Raw genomic sequence first — 17,545 nt, forward strand, 5'->3', positions numbered from 1 at the left:
TAGGGTCGTTGTAAGTACTCATAACTAAATACACACAACAAATGCTTGGGAATCTGCTGGTTTCGTGTACCTGAAAAAACAATATTATTTTTACTGTTATCACTATTGTTGCGTGCATAGCGTTTTGTGTAAGTCTAAAAAAACTCATCTTCAGTCCTCCAATGGCGGAAGCGTAGCTCCACTGCAGCGTGCTGATGCGTCGAAGGATCAGCCAATTAGCTTCCACTTCTTATCAATGGAAGTTCTCTGTGTTACTGATGAACACTTGAGTCATGGAACGGTGACGGAGGGGAGCGGAGATTATCTGGAGGCTGTAAGCAAACACCCGTACTTCTCACTTGTTTTGTGTTTTAGTCTTGTTCAGTACTGCTCTGCTGTTTCTGTTCCTGCTCGTTTTTCTTTCCAGTTCCATTCCTTGACCCTCTAACCCACATAGGCTATGTGTTGATGTTTACTCTGTTTTGACTTGTACTGCAAAAGGCTGCTGCGAAAAACAGCAGAAAAAATGCATTTACCTGAAAAAACAAAGCATGCTTTTAGATGACAGTCATAATAAATGAATTGTACTAATTTACATTTCTTATGGATGCTTTCCCCTTTTTGTTTTCAAATGAATATAAAGTGAAATCAAATATTCTGTGGCCACATTTTACAACAAATTACAGTCTTCAATGACTTAATGTAAACTTTTTAGTGTTTCAGAGCCAAAAGGTTTGCATTTTACTGCAGGGTGGAATTTCTGTGTTTCATACGTTTGCTGGTAGCACAGGCATGCAGACTAACAACCTGTTATTTTGTCAAGATAACATTTTGAGCAACATATGACATAACAAAAGAAGCTGCACACAAACCTTTGGACAAACACATGAGTGGAGTTGCAAAAGCACAGATAGGCCAAGTGCAATACTTTACATTTTAGTCTCTTGTTAAGGTTTTAATTGTCTGTTTTTTTTCTGGTGTTTTATTTTGAAGGTTTGCTGTTCTACTGGCTATTCTGTTGTATTTGTCACCACACATAAAGCTAAGACCCAGGAGCTGATTTGTAAACACAAATTTAGCTAATGTGAAACCTGGAGCTTAAGAAATGGAAAATACACATTTTGCATATCAACACAATCTGACATCGCACAGACTTTGTACTCAGGAGCTGGCAGGTTAAAGACTGGCTAATGTTCTCAGCTGATCCTCGCCTGTGAATCGAGTTGGCTAATCATATATAGGGTTCACTATTTAAGCTGTTTGAACCTGCCCATATCTCTTGCACTGCTGCAAGCTGTTTTGCAACACACTTCGACCCCATCCCTTGCTTTCATGCAATATTTAAATAAATAAATATCATATTGGTATCTTTCTACCTGCCTACAACAGAGCCATAACAACACATATAAATTACTTCAGGTAGAAATGACAGTCCCATACTAAAAATATACAAAAGTTTTAACTTAAAGGATCTAAGTGAACTACATATGCACCGTTTGTGGCATTTGCATGGTCAGTGTTTACAATAAATGTACTTACTTTGAGTTTCTTGACCTACTTTTCAACCATGAAATCTGTGAAGTCGGTAACTAAAACAACTGACTCTAAACTCTAAAGGCCATTATGGTGTCCAAAAAGACTACATCATCTTTCTTTGTTTTTTGTTATTAAAATGTTCAGTAATTGCTTCTTTTGACTGCTCCCATATTAGGAAGGGGTTGGCACAGACTTTTACGCTGCAGCCATCCTTCCTGACACAACCCTCCCAGGGATTTGTGTCTCCTACTGGTATGTGAATGTGTAATAAAAAAGTTTTACACTGTGTATTTATGTGACATAACAATAACAAATACATAGGAAAATAGGTTTAATGTTATACTTATTGATAATGTAATTTCTACAATTTCTCAGGAGGTGGCAGAAGGCACACCGACAAATGAGGGTGATTTAAGAGACATGTAACAGACAGGTTTGCTGACATCAGCTGGTTCTGTAAATGGCTGGAGGGATGGCAGTTACCAAGCAGGAGACACTTGAAGGAGGCAAAAGTGCATCTGGAGTCCAGACCGAGCCTGAAGGAGGCTGGGGTTGGATGATTGTCGCTGGTTGTTTTCTCGCTACCATCTGCACCCGAGCAGTAACCAGGTACCAGTCCTCACTTTGAAGCTAATTATGCTTAAAAACTACAAAATCGCTTATCCATAGATTTTGCTGTGATTTTCCCATTGTCACTACTGGGCACACTCTTTATATGCTTGTGATACAGCTTCCATTTAGTATTTCACTGTATGATTTAATCTGTTATTAATTTAAGAGCACCAGGCCAACAGCAAATTATTTCCACTCGTTGGTGCACTTAAATCTTTATTCTCCACAAACTACTCAACATGACTTCACCTCCAGGTGTACAAAGCTCCAGCTTAGCCTTTTGTAGCAGGTGTAGGATTATTACTATGCAATATGCAGTTTTGACATGTAGCTGTACTTAGCAAGACTTTATGTTCTTAGATTATTAACACCTCAAAGTTATTACTTGGCAATAATCCATTCTGACTCACTTCCAAGGTTTAAGCGTCTCAGCAGCCATATTTTTTTTTCTACTAAGACTTTGAAATCCTGCAGAGATGTTTCCACATTTACGTCACTGTACATTACTTTCACAGGTCTGCCACAATCTGGTGTTTGGCTTTAATTGAAGGTTACCTCTAGATTTACACTATAGAAACTGACTGGGTGAACAAACTGGGTGAAATGTGTAATTTTTAAAAAAAGTGACCTGTATAGTTTACAGCATGTGCTGGGAAGAAGACGTTTGGTGAAGTGTTGTGTTTTTCCATGTAATTTACTAACATGTTCTTTATAATACTCAGTATTTCCCAACCACCCCAGCTCACGCAGGACATAATGTCACTTGCCATATATCTCAATAGATAATATAATCTTTCAACCCTGTGAGGTCACCCCTATAGTTTACATTTGATTTTGAAACCGTAGATTTTCCTGGGGGGAAAAAATATGTTTTTTTGTTTTGTTTTTTAACACCTAACAGGATGTTAGAGAAAACGTCTTAGCTTGTAAAATTGAAGAACAAAGCCATTCATCCTCTAGTTTGTTTCTCTGCCTGAAATAAAAGCTAACATTGCTAAAGCTTTTGTAGTACTGGCAAACAAAGTACAAGAAATGAAAAAGTGTGTAATGATGAAAATAATAATGCATCGAATTCTGTTTTAATGTGAATTTTATCAAGGCGGTGAGTGATTTACAGCACTGTTCTTGTCTGAGGCTTCAAGAACAAGAAGTCCTGCCTGGTGTTAAGTAACAGACAGCAAGGGTGAATAAAAATACAGGTCATGGAGTGCAGAGCCCTCCAACTGTTTGATATAAATGCCTGTCATAACCTGATAAACATTATATTGGTTGCCAAGTCTGACAGACTAGGATTTGGCAAGTATTAAATAGTCTAATTAATATTGCATTTGGCCCAAATCATCACCCAAAGTTAATATATACATGATATAGATAGTGGATGTAAGATCCCATCTTAAACTGACCTGAAGATACGGTGTTAGCCCAACTAACAGACTAATTATGTTTTATCTGTTCTTCGATATGAAGACTTTCTCTTTTCTTATTGACTTAATGTAATAAACCTCTTTGAAGTTGTTATTGAGGAAAGCTACTAATCCTATTATCATCAGTTTATTGCTTTATTTCACTCTTCCTTATTCATGTCACAAACAATCTCTCTGTATGCAGATGTGTCTCCATGTTCTTTGTTGAGTTTCAAATGCACTTTGAGAAGGATTACTCCAACACGGCCTGGATCCACAGCCTGATAGACTCCACCACTATGCTTTGTGGTAAGATGATCATTTGCACCAGTTATCAAAAGCACTTCAAAGGCTAACAGTGTATATTGGGCGATCGTGGCTCAAGAGTCGGGAGTTCGCCTTGTAATCGGAAGGTTGCCGGTTCGAGCCCCGGCTTGGACAGTCTCGGTCGTTGTGTCCTACACTTCACCCGTTGCCTACTGGTGGTGGTCAGAGGGCCCAGTGGCGCCAGTGTCCGGCAGCCTCGCCTCTGTCAGTGCGCCCCAGGGTGGCTGTGGCTACGATGTAGCTTGCCATCACCAGTGGGTGGATGACTGGTTGTGTAAAGTGCTTTGGGGTCCTTAGGGACTAGAAAAGCGCTATACAAATACAGGTCATTTTTTAAAATTTTTATATTCTTATCAAACCATACACAAGTTAGGAGGGTATAGTTTGGCCAGAAGGGGAAGAAACAAATCTTGTTGCGATTAACAGGCGTCTACACAAACTTGCTTTCCTTTTGAAAATGAGGCATTAATTGGAAAGAAAATCTTATGAATAAAACAAATCTACTGAAACTGTCTCTGCAGCTCCTCTGGGCAGCTTTCTTGGGAACCGTCTGTCCTGCAGAGCTACAGTGATTCTCGGAGGCATGCTGTCATCTGCTGGTCTGATTATCAGCTCCTTCGCTAACAGCCTGGAGTATCTTTATATGTCTCTGGGTGTCCTCACAGGTACATGTTCATGATACTCGGCTGTTATCTGTTATCTGTTGTGTACTGCAGATAACAGTTAACAGCCGCATGGGGGACTGCAGCAGTACTCCATGTGCACACGATCCTGTACACACATATCTAACATACACAGCATGATCTTAAATGTAAGCACAGAAGATTAAATGGTAACAGCCATGCGTCAACAGGGAACCTGCCTGGTTGTTGGAGATCTTGTCAAAATCATCTGGAAGGCTCCTGATTGTCATGGAGGGACAATGATGCCACCCACATTGCCAATGCATTAAAAGCATACCTGGATAGAAAAACACGCAGTGTAACATAAGTCATGGACAGAGCCCAAACCTCAACATTATTGAAGCATTGTGGGATCATCTTTATAGTGAATTAGGGCTGCCACGATTAGTCGACTAGTCACGAGTACGTCGACTATCAAAATCGTCGACGACTGATTTAATAGTCGACGCGTCGTTTGAAGCTTTGAAAGATCACAAAAGATGCAGGAATAAGTAGTAGGATTTAAGCGTGTAATAACGGACTGAAACAGAAGATGGCAGCACTGCATGTACAAGGATGCCAGCTGCCGTTAAGCTGTTAGTTTTAATATTAGTCTTATTATTCTTTCTGTGTCACAAAAAACATATTTTCAGGCGAGAATGTAGCTGTGTAAACCTCAAATATCTGCTCAGTTTATCAAGACACCACATATTTTCAAAAGCGCTCTGACGTTTTCGGAGACGTCTGTTACCCACTAGCTCGATAGCTAGCCGGGGTTACAGGCTCACTAGAGCCCGTGAGAACACCGGACTCCCGGCAAATCGTTTTCAAACCCACTGCCGTCTTTCGCTACTCAGGTTAAACATATATAAGTCACTTAGATAACTTAAAAATTTTATTGTTTGGCCTTTTTTTAGTATTTTATTTGTTCCTGAGTAAATCGGTTTGGCTGAGATTAAAGTTATAGTTTTTACACAGCTGAATAAACATCAAGCAGGCAACTGATCATCAGAAGTGTGAGATGCTCGAGAATATACTCCGGTGTGCTGTTATATTTTAGATAGCAAGGAATTTGTTAAACTTCACCGAAACAATCTGCAAATTTCATTAAAATTTAATAAACACTATCATCCAGAGGTGTGGACTCGAGTCACATGACTTGGACTCGAGTCAGACTCGAGTCATTAATTTTATGACTTTAGACTTGACTTGAAAAAATGTTCTAAGACTTGTGACTTGACTTGGACTTTTACACCAATGACTTGGGACTTGAATTGGACTTGAACCGGTTTACTTGAAAAGACTTGATATTTTACCCCAAATATAAAATTTAACATGCATATTATATAGAGATTGAAAATGTGACGTCATTCACGGGTAGAACCGCAAAGGATTCTGGGAACTCGTGGCAAGCGGTACTAGCGCACGCAGGCTTTTAATTAAAATCAGTTATACAGCGATAAAAAGAAACACAAAAATGTCAAGAAGCTGTTGTATTATTAACTGCAATAGCCGGTCACATGACAGCCACGGGAAGCCGACGGGTAAAGAGATCGGTTGTTTTCGGATTACGTCGTTGAAGAGAAATTGTTCAAGCCATGTTTCCGAAGTAACAAAGACGCGACGGATGGCCTGGATTGCAGCCATTCAATGATCAAATATAACGTCCCAGAACACTCCAGCTCACAGGTTAGTCTGCTCCAAGCATTTACACGAAGGTCAGTGTTTTTTAGTAGTTAATACGTCATTTTCATAACATAATTAGTGATATAGGTTACAAGCAAGTCTGGCGCTGAACAGAAATTGTCGCGCTATGCTCCTTTATTTATTGTGTTTATTGTGCATAAATAGTGAATTGTCCTGACACAATATTGCGTTTCGCTTCTGTTATTATGGTACATTGACAAAAACACATACTTTTATTCACAGGATAAAACAGGTTTTTTGTATCACTAATTGCCCAGTACGATTACAGCATACAATATTATTGTCACTACATTTCTGTAATGGGTACCAGAAATTATTTCCACTACTACCCATCCCACTACTACCCACTACTACTACTACCCATCCGTCGGTAAACTGTACCTGGGCTTGTTGCAGTGACCTGAAGTTACTAAACTTCATGAGTGTATGCACTCACTCCAAGAACCGTATGATTATAAATATGCATATAAATATGCTAAGATGAGATAGCTGACTTCATCTAACTAGCAAATGTTGTCCAGGCTACGTTGGTGATACAGTTTTTTTTAATGTGTATGATATTTTTGTCATGCGATTTTAAAGCTGGTCCTACAACCGCATCCAAGAATAACATGCAGCTTATCTCAGAACTGTCGGTGAAAATTATTCTTGGAGCTAGGTTTAATTGAGCTGCATTTTAAAGAGGTGCAATTTCACAATTTGTGTATATTTTCTAAGTTCACTATTTTGTCATGTGTTGAGAAAAACACAGATTTTAAAATTACATGGTCTAATATTTACATTTAGCATAACTGCAACATTATTTTTTCGTTTTTTTTTTAAAAGACTGGAAAGGACTTGAAATTCAAAGTTTCAGACTTGTGACTTGACTCGGACTTTTACACCAGTGACTTGAGACTCGACTCTGACTTGCCTGACATTACTTGAGACTTGACTTGAGACTTGAGGATAAAGACTTGAGACTTACTTGAGACTTGCAAAACAATGACTTGGTCCCACCTCTGCTATCATCTTGTCTTTACTTTTAGTTAGCACATACCTTAAACACTTAAAGCTGTAAGCTAATGATAGTTATATAAGAGCAGATGCATGCTGGTGCAATAAGCTGTACGTTTTACGTCCAATGGATGATGATCTGATTAGTCGACTAATCGCAAAAATAATCGGTGACTAGTCGACTATCAAAATAGTCGTTTGTGGCAGCCCTATAGTGAATGAAACAAAAGGTGGCCAAAGAAGAACTTCAAAAGTCCTTCAAGAAGCCTGGAGAACTATTCTTGAAGATTACTTAAAAGAAATGACAAGAAAGCTTGCCTAAGAGAGTTCAGAATGTGTTGTACATATTCTGCTACTTATATACTGCATTTCCACACATGTCTGTACATTTGATGTGTGGCTCAAGACTTTGACACAGTACTGTACAAACATCTATATACAAAGACACAAGCTACTTTTGACTGGTCGCTACAGCGGGTAGCTACACATGTTTGATTTGGCACATTTTTACTACAGATGGCCTTCAAAGGGTTTGTGGGTTAAACCATTTAACAGAAAGATACCACCGACAGAACCTCAGGGAGCCTCGACCTATATTGTGACCACTTGAAGGGAAAGGGAAACAGTTTTTTTTCACTTGTTAAAAAGGAGAAAAAAACAGAAGCATTTTTACAGGGGAAAATATAATGATATGAGCCGTGAACGTTAATGATGATCTTACTGTGGCGTTTAAATATTGTTATACCAAGTTGCTTTGGGGGAAATATTTGCTAAGTAAATAGCAGATTGTAGAATGGCACATATGAGAGCTTCTGATGAGATTTGGCAACATATGGCAGATCTCCCAAACTACAAAAACCCTTTATTCATTCTCTGCAGGTCTTGGCTTTGCTCTCAGCTACACACCAGCCATAGCGATGGTTGGGAAGTACTTCAGTGAGAGGAAAGCTCTGGCTTATGGCATTGCTCTGTCTGGTAGTGACATCTTTACTTGTCTTCATTTTTCTTTCTTTTCACTGATACTTTATTTTTCTCACCTCACCTGTTCATTCTTCCTTTCACCGTTTCCACCTGTATGTATTTACTGTGTTCCTCTGTGCTTTTTTCAGTCTGCTTTTAAGTTCCTCATCCCATATTCCCCCTTCACTCTTTTCGTGTTTTATTTCATTCCATCAAATCCAATGTTACCTCATCTTTAGGCAGTGGCATTGGGACCTTCCTCCTGGCTCCTGCAGTGCAGCTCCTTATAGAGTATTATTCCTGGAGAGGAGCGCTGCTCATTCTTGGAGCATTTGTGTCCAACTTGTGTGTCTGTGGTGCCCTGATGAGGCCGCTGGAACCAAGAGGAAGTCAAAGGTAAGTTCTTGGGTATTTTGGTGTATTTTACTTGGATATGAAAGAAATATGTTGCCAAAGTAAAACTACTGACAGGTAAAATGGATAACATTATTCATCTCATTACAATGAAATGTTCTTCTGGTAAATGTTACCCAAATGGCAGCTCATGACGCAAAAACTGCTCAAAGAGCCACAGTTGTTTACCCCCAAATTCCAAATATCCCAATTCGATTAACTACCTACAGGATACACTAGGAAAAAAACCTGATCCATCTTGCCACAGATTTAAAAGATCACCTAATCCTTAAAAAATTGAAATCTAATTATTTTCTTATCTTTCTCACTCTATCTGAAGGACATGGGAGAGCAAGCTGACAAAATTTGGGAAAAACTGCATGAAGACAGTGCTGGATTTTAAAGTCCCTGAACAAATATCTGCTGATTGTATCCAAGTGGACCACAAGCAGCTGGATGTAAAGAACTTAAAGGGTCCTCAGGGGCTCCTCATACCAAACGGAACATTGAAAAACTTTGGACTTGAAAAGGGCAAACTAGGTAACATAGCATTTCTTCCAACCCTGGAGCCATCTGATCAGAAGTTAATAGATCTGAAGATAGGGAAATGCTTTTTATTTAGCAACTCACTAACAGACACAATGCTAGGCAACATTGAATTCTCAGATCTTAAGCTACCCAACACGACCGAGGACTTGATATTGGTGGAAAGCATTAGCTTGAGCAAAAACTTGGCAGACATGGATGGAAAGATAGAAGACTCAAAATTTAATGAAGCCAAACAAAGTGACAATAATCCTTTAGTAAACCCTTCATCCAGAGCTCAGTGCTTTTGTTTCAAGTCCAGGGAGGAGTTTGGCTTCCTTTTGATACCCAGCTTCCTGATTTTGTCCATGTCATTCCTGTTTATGGCGTATGGTTGCAGCCCTCCAATAGTTTACCTGGTTCCTTATGCCCTCAGTTTGGGGGTGCAGCCTCAGCATGCTGCTTTACTCATGTCTGTATTTGGAGTCTGTGGAATTGTTGGCAATATCACATTTGGATGGATCACAGATAGGGGGTAAGTATTAACCTGGAGTGTATTTTTGTTAGTTAATAATTAGTTTGTTGTATTAAATTCAAAGTTCAGTGGTGATGGATTTCCTTCGTTCTAGGTGTGTTAGGAGGTTTCGCATGCTGAGCTACACGGTGGCGATGGCCATGGAAGGCCTCTGCTGTATGTTCATGCCTTTCCTTAGCTCCTTCTCCCTTCTCGTGCCTTTTTCCATACTCTATGGGTACTTTGATGGTGCATATGTAGCACTAATACCAGTGGTGACTTCTGACACTGTGGGCTCCACCTATCTCACCTCAGCTTTGGGTGTGGTTTACTTCCTTCATGCCATACCCTACCTGCTCAGCCCTCCCATTGGAGGTAAGGATTCATGAATATACTACAGCAGAGTTAAGAGTCAAACTTTGTTTGTTCATCCTAATTATTCCCCCATGCATGTTCTAGCCTCTATACCAACCTTTTTAGGTCTTTTTTGCCTTCTAGAATCTGCTGTTTGCAAAGAACGAGCAGCTCTCTCCACTTGTTTTTGTTTCATAAGCCATAAGGCACCACCTAATTTTCATTCTTCATGCTTTTACATCCATATTTTCAGAAATAACTGTGCAGAAGTTTGAGCATAAACTCTGTAAAACAATGCCATTTTGGAGGAAAAATAAGTCCTACTTTAAAATATGGATTAAAAAAAAAAAGTGTTTATCTTTTTTCTTTCCTATTTCTCCAGGTTGGTTAGTTGATCGGACGGGAAACTATGCAGCAACTTTCTTCCTCAGTGGGGCTTCCTTTATCTTCAGCTCTGCAGTCCTAGCAGCAGCCATGTTAGTCAGACACTGCCAGAGGTCCAAGTTGAACTCAGCTGCACATTTAAACCCCAGTCACACGGCCGCTGCAGCTCTGCAGAGCATCCTATGACATGTCAACCTTGCTTCTTATTCACTGTCTGCACAGGTGCTGCTGGTCTGTGGGTGTACTAAGATAATAATAATAATGTGTGACTGGGCTAAAGATCAAGAAGCAAGTGGCCAGGAAGGAAAAAATATAGAGTTTTAGTTATTTCACAGTGACATTTTCCTGTTTGTTTGTTTTTTGTTGTTGTTTTGTTTTTTTAATGACTGGATAAATATTTTCTATAGTAATTAACAGTATAGTCTACTAACTGTCTGAAGTAATTTTGCTTTTTAAAAGATGATACTTGAGAAGTGCCTTCCAACATAATTTAAAAATGAAAGTTCCTCATGTCTCTTTATTTCTGTTTTTATATTGAAGACCCGCTGAATGTGAAAATGTAAGCTAATCCTAATTGTTGTTGTTTTTTTTTGTGCGATTCTACAACTTCACCTCCAAAAAATGTTGGCACGCTGTGAAAAATGTGAATAAAACAGGATTGCATTCATTTGCAACCCACATTTCATTCACAATAGAAAATAGAAAACATATCAAATGTTTAAAGTGACACATTTTACTGTTTCATGAAAAATAGCTCCTTATATTCAATTTGAAGACACAAAAAAATTGTGAAGACTTTAAATACTTGATGTCATATCTTTTCGAATCTGGAAAACCAGTATTGGATGTCTGTTGTCTTTAGGCTCTGAGACAGCACTGCATTGCAAACAGGCATGATTCTGGCATAGAAATCACTACATGGGGTCAGGAAAACTTACAGAAATCATTGTCTGTGAGCACAGTTCACTTTGGCATCCACAAATAGAGGTTAAATATCATGAAAAGTGGAGTCCAGAAAAACTGCTGTCATCTCTGGGTCAAAACTCATTTAAAATTCACTTAAGCAAATGGAAGCCTGTTCTGTGGTCAGATTCATCAAAATTTGAAATGTATGTTTTTTGGAAACCATGAATGCTGCCTCCTCTGAACAGAAGAAGACTGGGACCATCCGGCTAGCTGCCAGCACTCAATTCAAAAACCAGTCCAGTGTCTATAATGGCCATTTGCAATATAGAAAGACACCATCAAGCTTGAAAGGTATGTGCAGATTTTAGAGCATATTTTCCTATCCAGGTGCTGTTATTTCACCTCATCTTTAGGCAGTATTTTCTGCATATTTCAGCAAGACAATGTTAAACTGCATACTCCAGTTATTAGAACAGCATAGCTTCTCAGTAGAAAAGTCAGGGTGCTGAATTTCCCTACTTCAATTCAGCCCTTTTACCGACTAAAAAGATTGGGAGCATAAAGAAATGAAAAAGACTTTATTTATACAGCATCAAATCACAACAACTGTCACCAAGGCGCTTTATATTGTAAGGGAAAGACCTTAGAATACTACATTCAGAGAAAAATGCATCAATCATATGACCCCCTATGAGCAAGCACTTTGGCGACAGTGGGAATGAAAAACTCGCTTTTAACAGGAAGGAACCTCTGGCAGAACCAGGCTCAGGGAGGGGCGGCCGTCTGCTGCGACGGTTGGGGTGACAACACTGCTCTCCTAGAAGTCGAGCAACAGCTCAATTCCCAGACATTTTTCGACTAATGTTAAAACACGAGGGGAAGCTACACAGTGGTAAGCACAGCCCAGTCTCAACTTACTTGACACACATTGCTGCCATCAAAATTAACAATTTTTTTAAAATGATGCATCATATTGATACGTAAAAAAATTTGGAATGTTCTGTTGTGAATAAAAAACGGGTTCACTGCATTCTGTTTCTATTTGCAATTTACGCAGCATCCAAACTTTTCTTGGAAAATTACATCAAGGTTAAGGGGGTTGTTTTTAGCCACCAGGGGGCAGTAGGCCCATGTGTGCACTGTTCACCCTCTGTCACTAAATCATTTAATGCATTTCAAAAAGTTCATTCAAAACAGATGTTCTTGCAGAGACTGCTTATTGATGTGGGGAAGTGTAAATTCAGCTTGAGGAAACCAAAACAACAAAGCAAAATAAATGAAAGTTTACAACCGAAATTCCCTTGTCACCAACAATTATGAAGTCTATGCTGTTTTAGAATGAATCTAAACTAGGACCGTATTTGTGCTGAATGTGCATTGTTTGATCCCTTTATTGGAAAAATAAAGAATACAGAATAGCTATCTTTACAAAAGTGGAAGTCAAATTTAATGTTAGTACAAACTGTAAAAATGGTGACAATTTAAACAGGTTTAAATTTGGACCTTTATGTGTAATAAATAATTCTGTGTGAAAACAAAATGTCCAGTTAGGGCTTTTGTGAATCATCTGAATGCTGGACATACACTGAATTTGTTTATGATTTGTGGTGTGTTATCTATGGATTTAGAAATGTGCATCGTGTGAGTTGGTGCCTGTGCATTCAGGTGTGTGTTTGTTGGTAGGGGTGGTGTGGGGTGGGGGATGTTCACTAAAGAGAACATCCCGTTCTGGGTGTATCCGCCCACACACGGGGAGCCCTGCATTGTTCCGCTGCTGAAACCACCATTTGTGTGTGTGTGTGTCTGTGTGTGTGTGTGTCTGCTGGGTATTTTTTTTCTTCTTTCTTTTCTGCATTCTGAACAGTGACTTTTGTGTGTCTGTCTGTGTGTGTTTACCTATCACACAGTAAATGCATGTGTCTGGCTTTTTAAAAAATTATCAGCACCCTAATATCTTCAGTTATTCTTTGTCATTTTTGTGTTTGTTAAGCCAGAACCAAGTCGTCACACAGAAATGACAATAAATTAAGCATTTTTACGACAAAATACTACACAACTATACTTTTAGATCAAAGGAAAACATCAGTTTATCAATCAATTAAAAATGGTAAATGGCCTGTATTTATATAGCGCTTTACTAGTCCCTAAGGACCCCAAAGCGCTTTACATATCCAGTCATCCACCCATTCACACACACATTCACACACAGGTGATGGCAAGCTACATTGTAGCCACAGCCACTCTGGGGCGCACTGACAGAGGCGAGGCTGCCGGACACTGGCGCCACCAGACCCTCTGACCACCACCAGTAGGCAACGGGTGAAGTGTCTTGCCCAAGGACACAACGACTGAGACTGTCCAAGCCGGGGCTCGAACCGGCAACCTTCCGATTACAAGGCGAACTCCCAACTCTTGAGCCACGATCGACCCAATTATATCAGTATCCGTCAAAAAAAGAATGCCGTCCATAAAAGTATTTTACCTCTACATTTTCACAATGAGCCCACCCGAAACCTTGGCTGATTGTGACCTACATTGTGACATGTTTTCACACCTTGGCAGTGTGATTAGGTAGAGGATCATTAGGGGGTCCATTATCCCTCTGGGGGGGACACTCCCACAGGGCTTAAATCTGGGACTCTCCACCATTTGACCCTAGAACCGAAAAAGCTTCTCGGATGAGAGGTGAAACATCTTCAAACAACTTAAAGAAGTCCAGCGCTTTTCTTTCTGAGCTCCTTAGACCTCTACTTGCAACATAGATTTTGTTGATCTGTCACAAACATCTTTTAACCTTCAGTGTGTGAATGGGTGGATGACTGGATGTGTAAAGCGCTTAGGGGTCCTTAGGGACTAGTAAAGCATTATACAAATACAGGCCATTTACCATTTACCGAGATGACTTCATACGATGCAGTGTGCTGTGAAAAACGATTGATAGCACCCAGTCTAGAAAAGGGTGAGCTATTCAACAAAGGTTGTTGTGGTCTGTCTGTAGCTGTATACAGACGTGTGATGTTTTCTGTGAAGCTAGAAATCTGATAAGGTAGTTCTGTTTCCAGTAAGCAGTTTTGTGTTAAACTATGCTGTAATCCAAAATATACAGTTGCATACATTAGGTGCTCATGAAGGTGAGCCACTGCATTTGGCTATATGGTTATAGTTTCTCACTTTTAGTCTGAAGTGTGTGAAAGAGAATCCACCTCATTGATTCACTTGTTTTTTAAAGCAGCTGGTGAATGTTGTTAGTAGCACACAATTGCTGTCAGATAAATGGTGGCATAAAAAATACACAAGTTCTTACTTCTGTAATTGTTTTGTTAAGTAGGAATGCTAAAGTAAAATACAGATACCTCAAATCTGTAACTGGGTACATGACTTCTGTTAGATCATCTGAAAGCCTTTACAGGTGGCCTTGGTGATTAAACCTTGTGTGTGTGTGTTTGTTTGTGTGTGTGTGTGTGTGTGTGTGTGTGTGTGTGTGTGTGTGTACTTTTTAGTTAGAAGTTTCCAATGTGTAGGTGGATGCGTGGGAGGCAAGCAGAGGAGGGGTTTCCTCTGAGGTTGGCATCCCCGAAGACACCAAAAAAAAGAGAAAAAATACAGAAAAAAGGACTTCCCCTGTAATAACTCAAACACACACACACACACACACACACACTTCTCCTTCCTGTTTCATGTTCGTGCTTGCATAAATTTAACTGATTAGGCCCACATTAGAACTCTTCATACATTTGCCTGGTTGCTTGTACAAGAGTTTTTTTTAGTCTCATTGCATTAGCAGATTTTCACGTATTAAATATAACACATTTGTTATGTCATCATGATATTCTTTCTTCTTAATGTACTTCTTACGTTTGCTCCAGGATTCAATTAGATTACTAATCCACATGAGTGGGCAAAAACCATAATGATGTTTCAAAGTGTCCTTTGATACTTTCTTTGATATTCTGGGAGAATTTCAGAATATTAAAGAACAAGTCCTCTGAAATACATTCAAGCACTTTTCAACTTGTCCTTTAATGTGTTTTTCTCTTGTTTTGCATATATTCCTCTTGTTTGTTATTGATTCCTGGTGTCTTACTATTTATATTTTTTGCACTGTTGATGTGAAGCAACCACAACTTTATTGTACATGTTTAATGACAATAAAGGGCTATTCTATTCTAATTTGCAACCATCCCCATTAATGTTATGCTGCTTTGACCCCTGCAAGTAATACAACTGTGGCTGGCTGTGGAGAAGCTTATCTTTCTTGCAGATATTTAAACCAGTGTCTGCTTAATATTTCATTCCAAGAACTCAGTGTGGGTTGTGGCTAACAGAAACCAATATCACACGTTCACAGGAGGCCAGCACATGCAGATTTACTGGGTGCTTACTTACTGCTTTACTGCCTTAAAACAAGATTTTACCTTAGGATTGATCTGCCTTTAAATTCAATAAAGTGAATTATTGTAATTTAGATTTAAATAATATCTTTTTGCTGTTTTAAAGACCAATACTGTCTAACTACAGAACAGCACTGCTGCTGTGCATGGGGAGAGGTGATGTCACACATACGCACACATAGACAGCACCTGCGTTGTTGGTTTACACTAGATTCACTCTCTGATAAACTTTTGTCATGCAGCAGCCAGGTGCATAATGCCACTGTATGTCTCTGTGTGTGTGTGCTTTACCACATCACTCACACACACTTCTCTGTGGGAAGACAAACACTGTGAAAAAACAGAAGATGCTCCTGAGGAAACACAGGTGAGAAGGACAAATGTAGACACGCATGCATGCAGACAGATACTGTATGTTCCCTCAGTTGTTATGTTTACTCTGGAATAGCAACCCGGCTTGGTTATTTTGTAACATTCTGTCTGCCATGTTTGCTCTGAAATAGTGACCTATCCACTGTGTGCCTTGTCTCTTAACCATAGTTAGCTGAGATAGGGTTTAGCCCACGTGGAAAGGGTTTAAAAATATGCATGTATGACATGATCATTTTTCATTAGATGTCTTCATCTTTATTTTCATATTGTTTTGTGTTAGGGTTAAACTTTTAATACAATCTTTCTGTTTCTAGTCCTGTGGCTGGCTGTTTGTGTTTGTTTTGTTTGTGGCCTCAGGTCTTGGGTGTTTTTGGAGGGTTTGGTTCACAGGGTTGTGTTTTATGTGCTTTTGCAGATAAAATGCTCTTGGTTGGCTTCCTCAGCTGTGGTACAGCAATTTTTTCCTTGGCTATTTGTTGTAATTTTAACTGTGACTGATCTGTCCTCTTCACTGAAGTCCTGTATTTGGATTCACGTTTGCTACAGATGTTAAAGGCACCAGTGTGCATAATATGTCCTTATATAAGATAATCAAGCATGTAGGAAACTATCTAGTCCTCATTTAATGCAGTGTCTGCATATCTATTAATTGTATGCATGTATGTTTTAAAATATGATTGCATACCACCTGAACTGATAACAAGCCGGATAAACCTTTTCCTCTTCAGTTCAGAGGACGTGGCAACAGTTCTCCACTTTGCCTCAATCCATTTTATGCTGCTGAGAAGACGGCAGCGTTTTTGGATTGATTTCACATATGGGTTTTAACTTGCATTTGTGAATGGTACAATGAACTGTGTTCACAGGCAGTGATTTCTGGAAGTTGTCCTGAGCCCATGCAGTGATTTCCATATCAGAATCATGCCTGTTTTTAATGCAGTGGCGCCCGAGGGACCGAAGATTGATTTTCGGCTTTCTCCGTGCACACAGAGATTTCTCCACAGTCAAGGAATCTTCTGATGATATTATGTGCTGTAGATGTTGAGATATTCGATGTCTTTACAGTTCACAGGTGATCCGAAGGGCCAGCTCTGTTCTAGGATGCCCTCTGGACCCAGTGGAGGTGGTGAGTGACAGGAGAACGGCGGCTAAGCTGTCATCCCTGTTGGACAACATTTCCCACCCCATACAGCAGACTGTGACAGCACTGAGCAGCTCCTTCAGTGGGAGACTGCGGCACCCACGGTGTGGGACGGAGAGATTTCGCAGGTCTTTCCTCCCCACTGCTGTCAGACTCCATAATAAAGACTTTAACTGATCAAGCACACACATCCATACATATGCAATAATACTAAGTGCAATAATCCTTTCTGTCATCGTTGTATTTTTACTCAGTTGTATATAGTATTTGTATTTGTATTCTATTTTTATCTTATTGTATATTTATTTTATTTTATTCTACTGTATATAGTATTTTATTCTATTCTGTACAGTTGTGTACTGTATTTATTCTTATTGTATTCT

General features: G+C 39.4%; 1 protein-coding gene across 2 annotated transcripts; it reads left to right on the forward strand.

Moving 5' to 3' along the window:
- Positions 1–259: 259 nt before the first annotated feature.
- On the forward strand, positions 260–11,150 carry LOC146560825 (monocarboxylate transporter 12-B-like). Of its 2 annotated transcripts, none has more exons than XM_085296314.1 (10): positions 260–313; positions 1,691–1,767; positions 1,891–2,124; positions 3,736–3,839; positions 4,379–4,522; positions 8,102–8,197; positions 8,422–8,578; positions 8,916–9,635; positions 9,730–9,791; positions 10,351–11,150. In XM_085296314.1, exons 3-10 carry the CDS (start codon positions 1,976–1,978, stop codon positions 10,536–10,538), a joined length of 1,620 nt encoding a protein of 539 aa, XP_085152440.1. In that variant the 5' UTR covers positions 260–313; positions 1,691–1,767; positions 1,891–1,975; the 3' UTR covers positions 10,539–11,150. The 2 variants fall into 2 exon arrangements, with proteins under 2 accessions (XP_085152440.1, XP_085152439.1); XM_085296313.1 differs by having other exon boundaries at positions 9,730–9,989; positions 10,351–11,149.
- The last annotated feature ends 6,395 nt before the right edge of the window (positions 11,151–17,545 follow it).

This window comes from Mchenga conophoros, linkage group LG13 (assembly GCF_057382185.1).
Source record: "Mchenga conophoros isolate Kocher_MC1m ecotype Shallow Benthic linkage group LG13, M_conophoros_male_GT1.1, whole genome shotgun sequence".
NCBI lineage: Eukaryota > Metazoa > Chordata > Actinopteri > Cichliformes > Cichlidae > Mchenga > Mchenga conophoros.

Bases quoted from the DNA above. Each gene is read 5' to 3' on its own strand.
- LOC146560825 (XM_085296313.1), top strand. From the start codon at position 1,976: ATGGCTGGAGGGATGGCAGTTACCAAGCAGGAGACACTTGAAGGAGGC. The intron at 2,125-3,735 runs GTACCAGTCCTC...CTCTGTATGCAG, and splicing joins TGCACCCGAGCAGTAACCAG to ATGTGTCTCCATGTTCTTTG. The intron at 9,636-9,729 runs GTAAGTATTAAC...CCTTCGTTCTAG, and splicing joins GGATGGATCACAGATAGGGG to GTGTGTTAGGAGGTTTCGCA.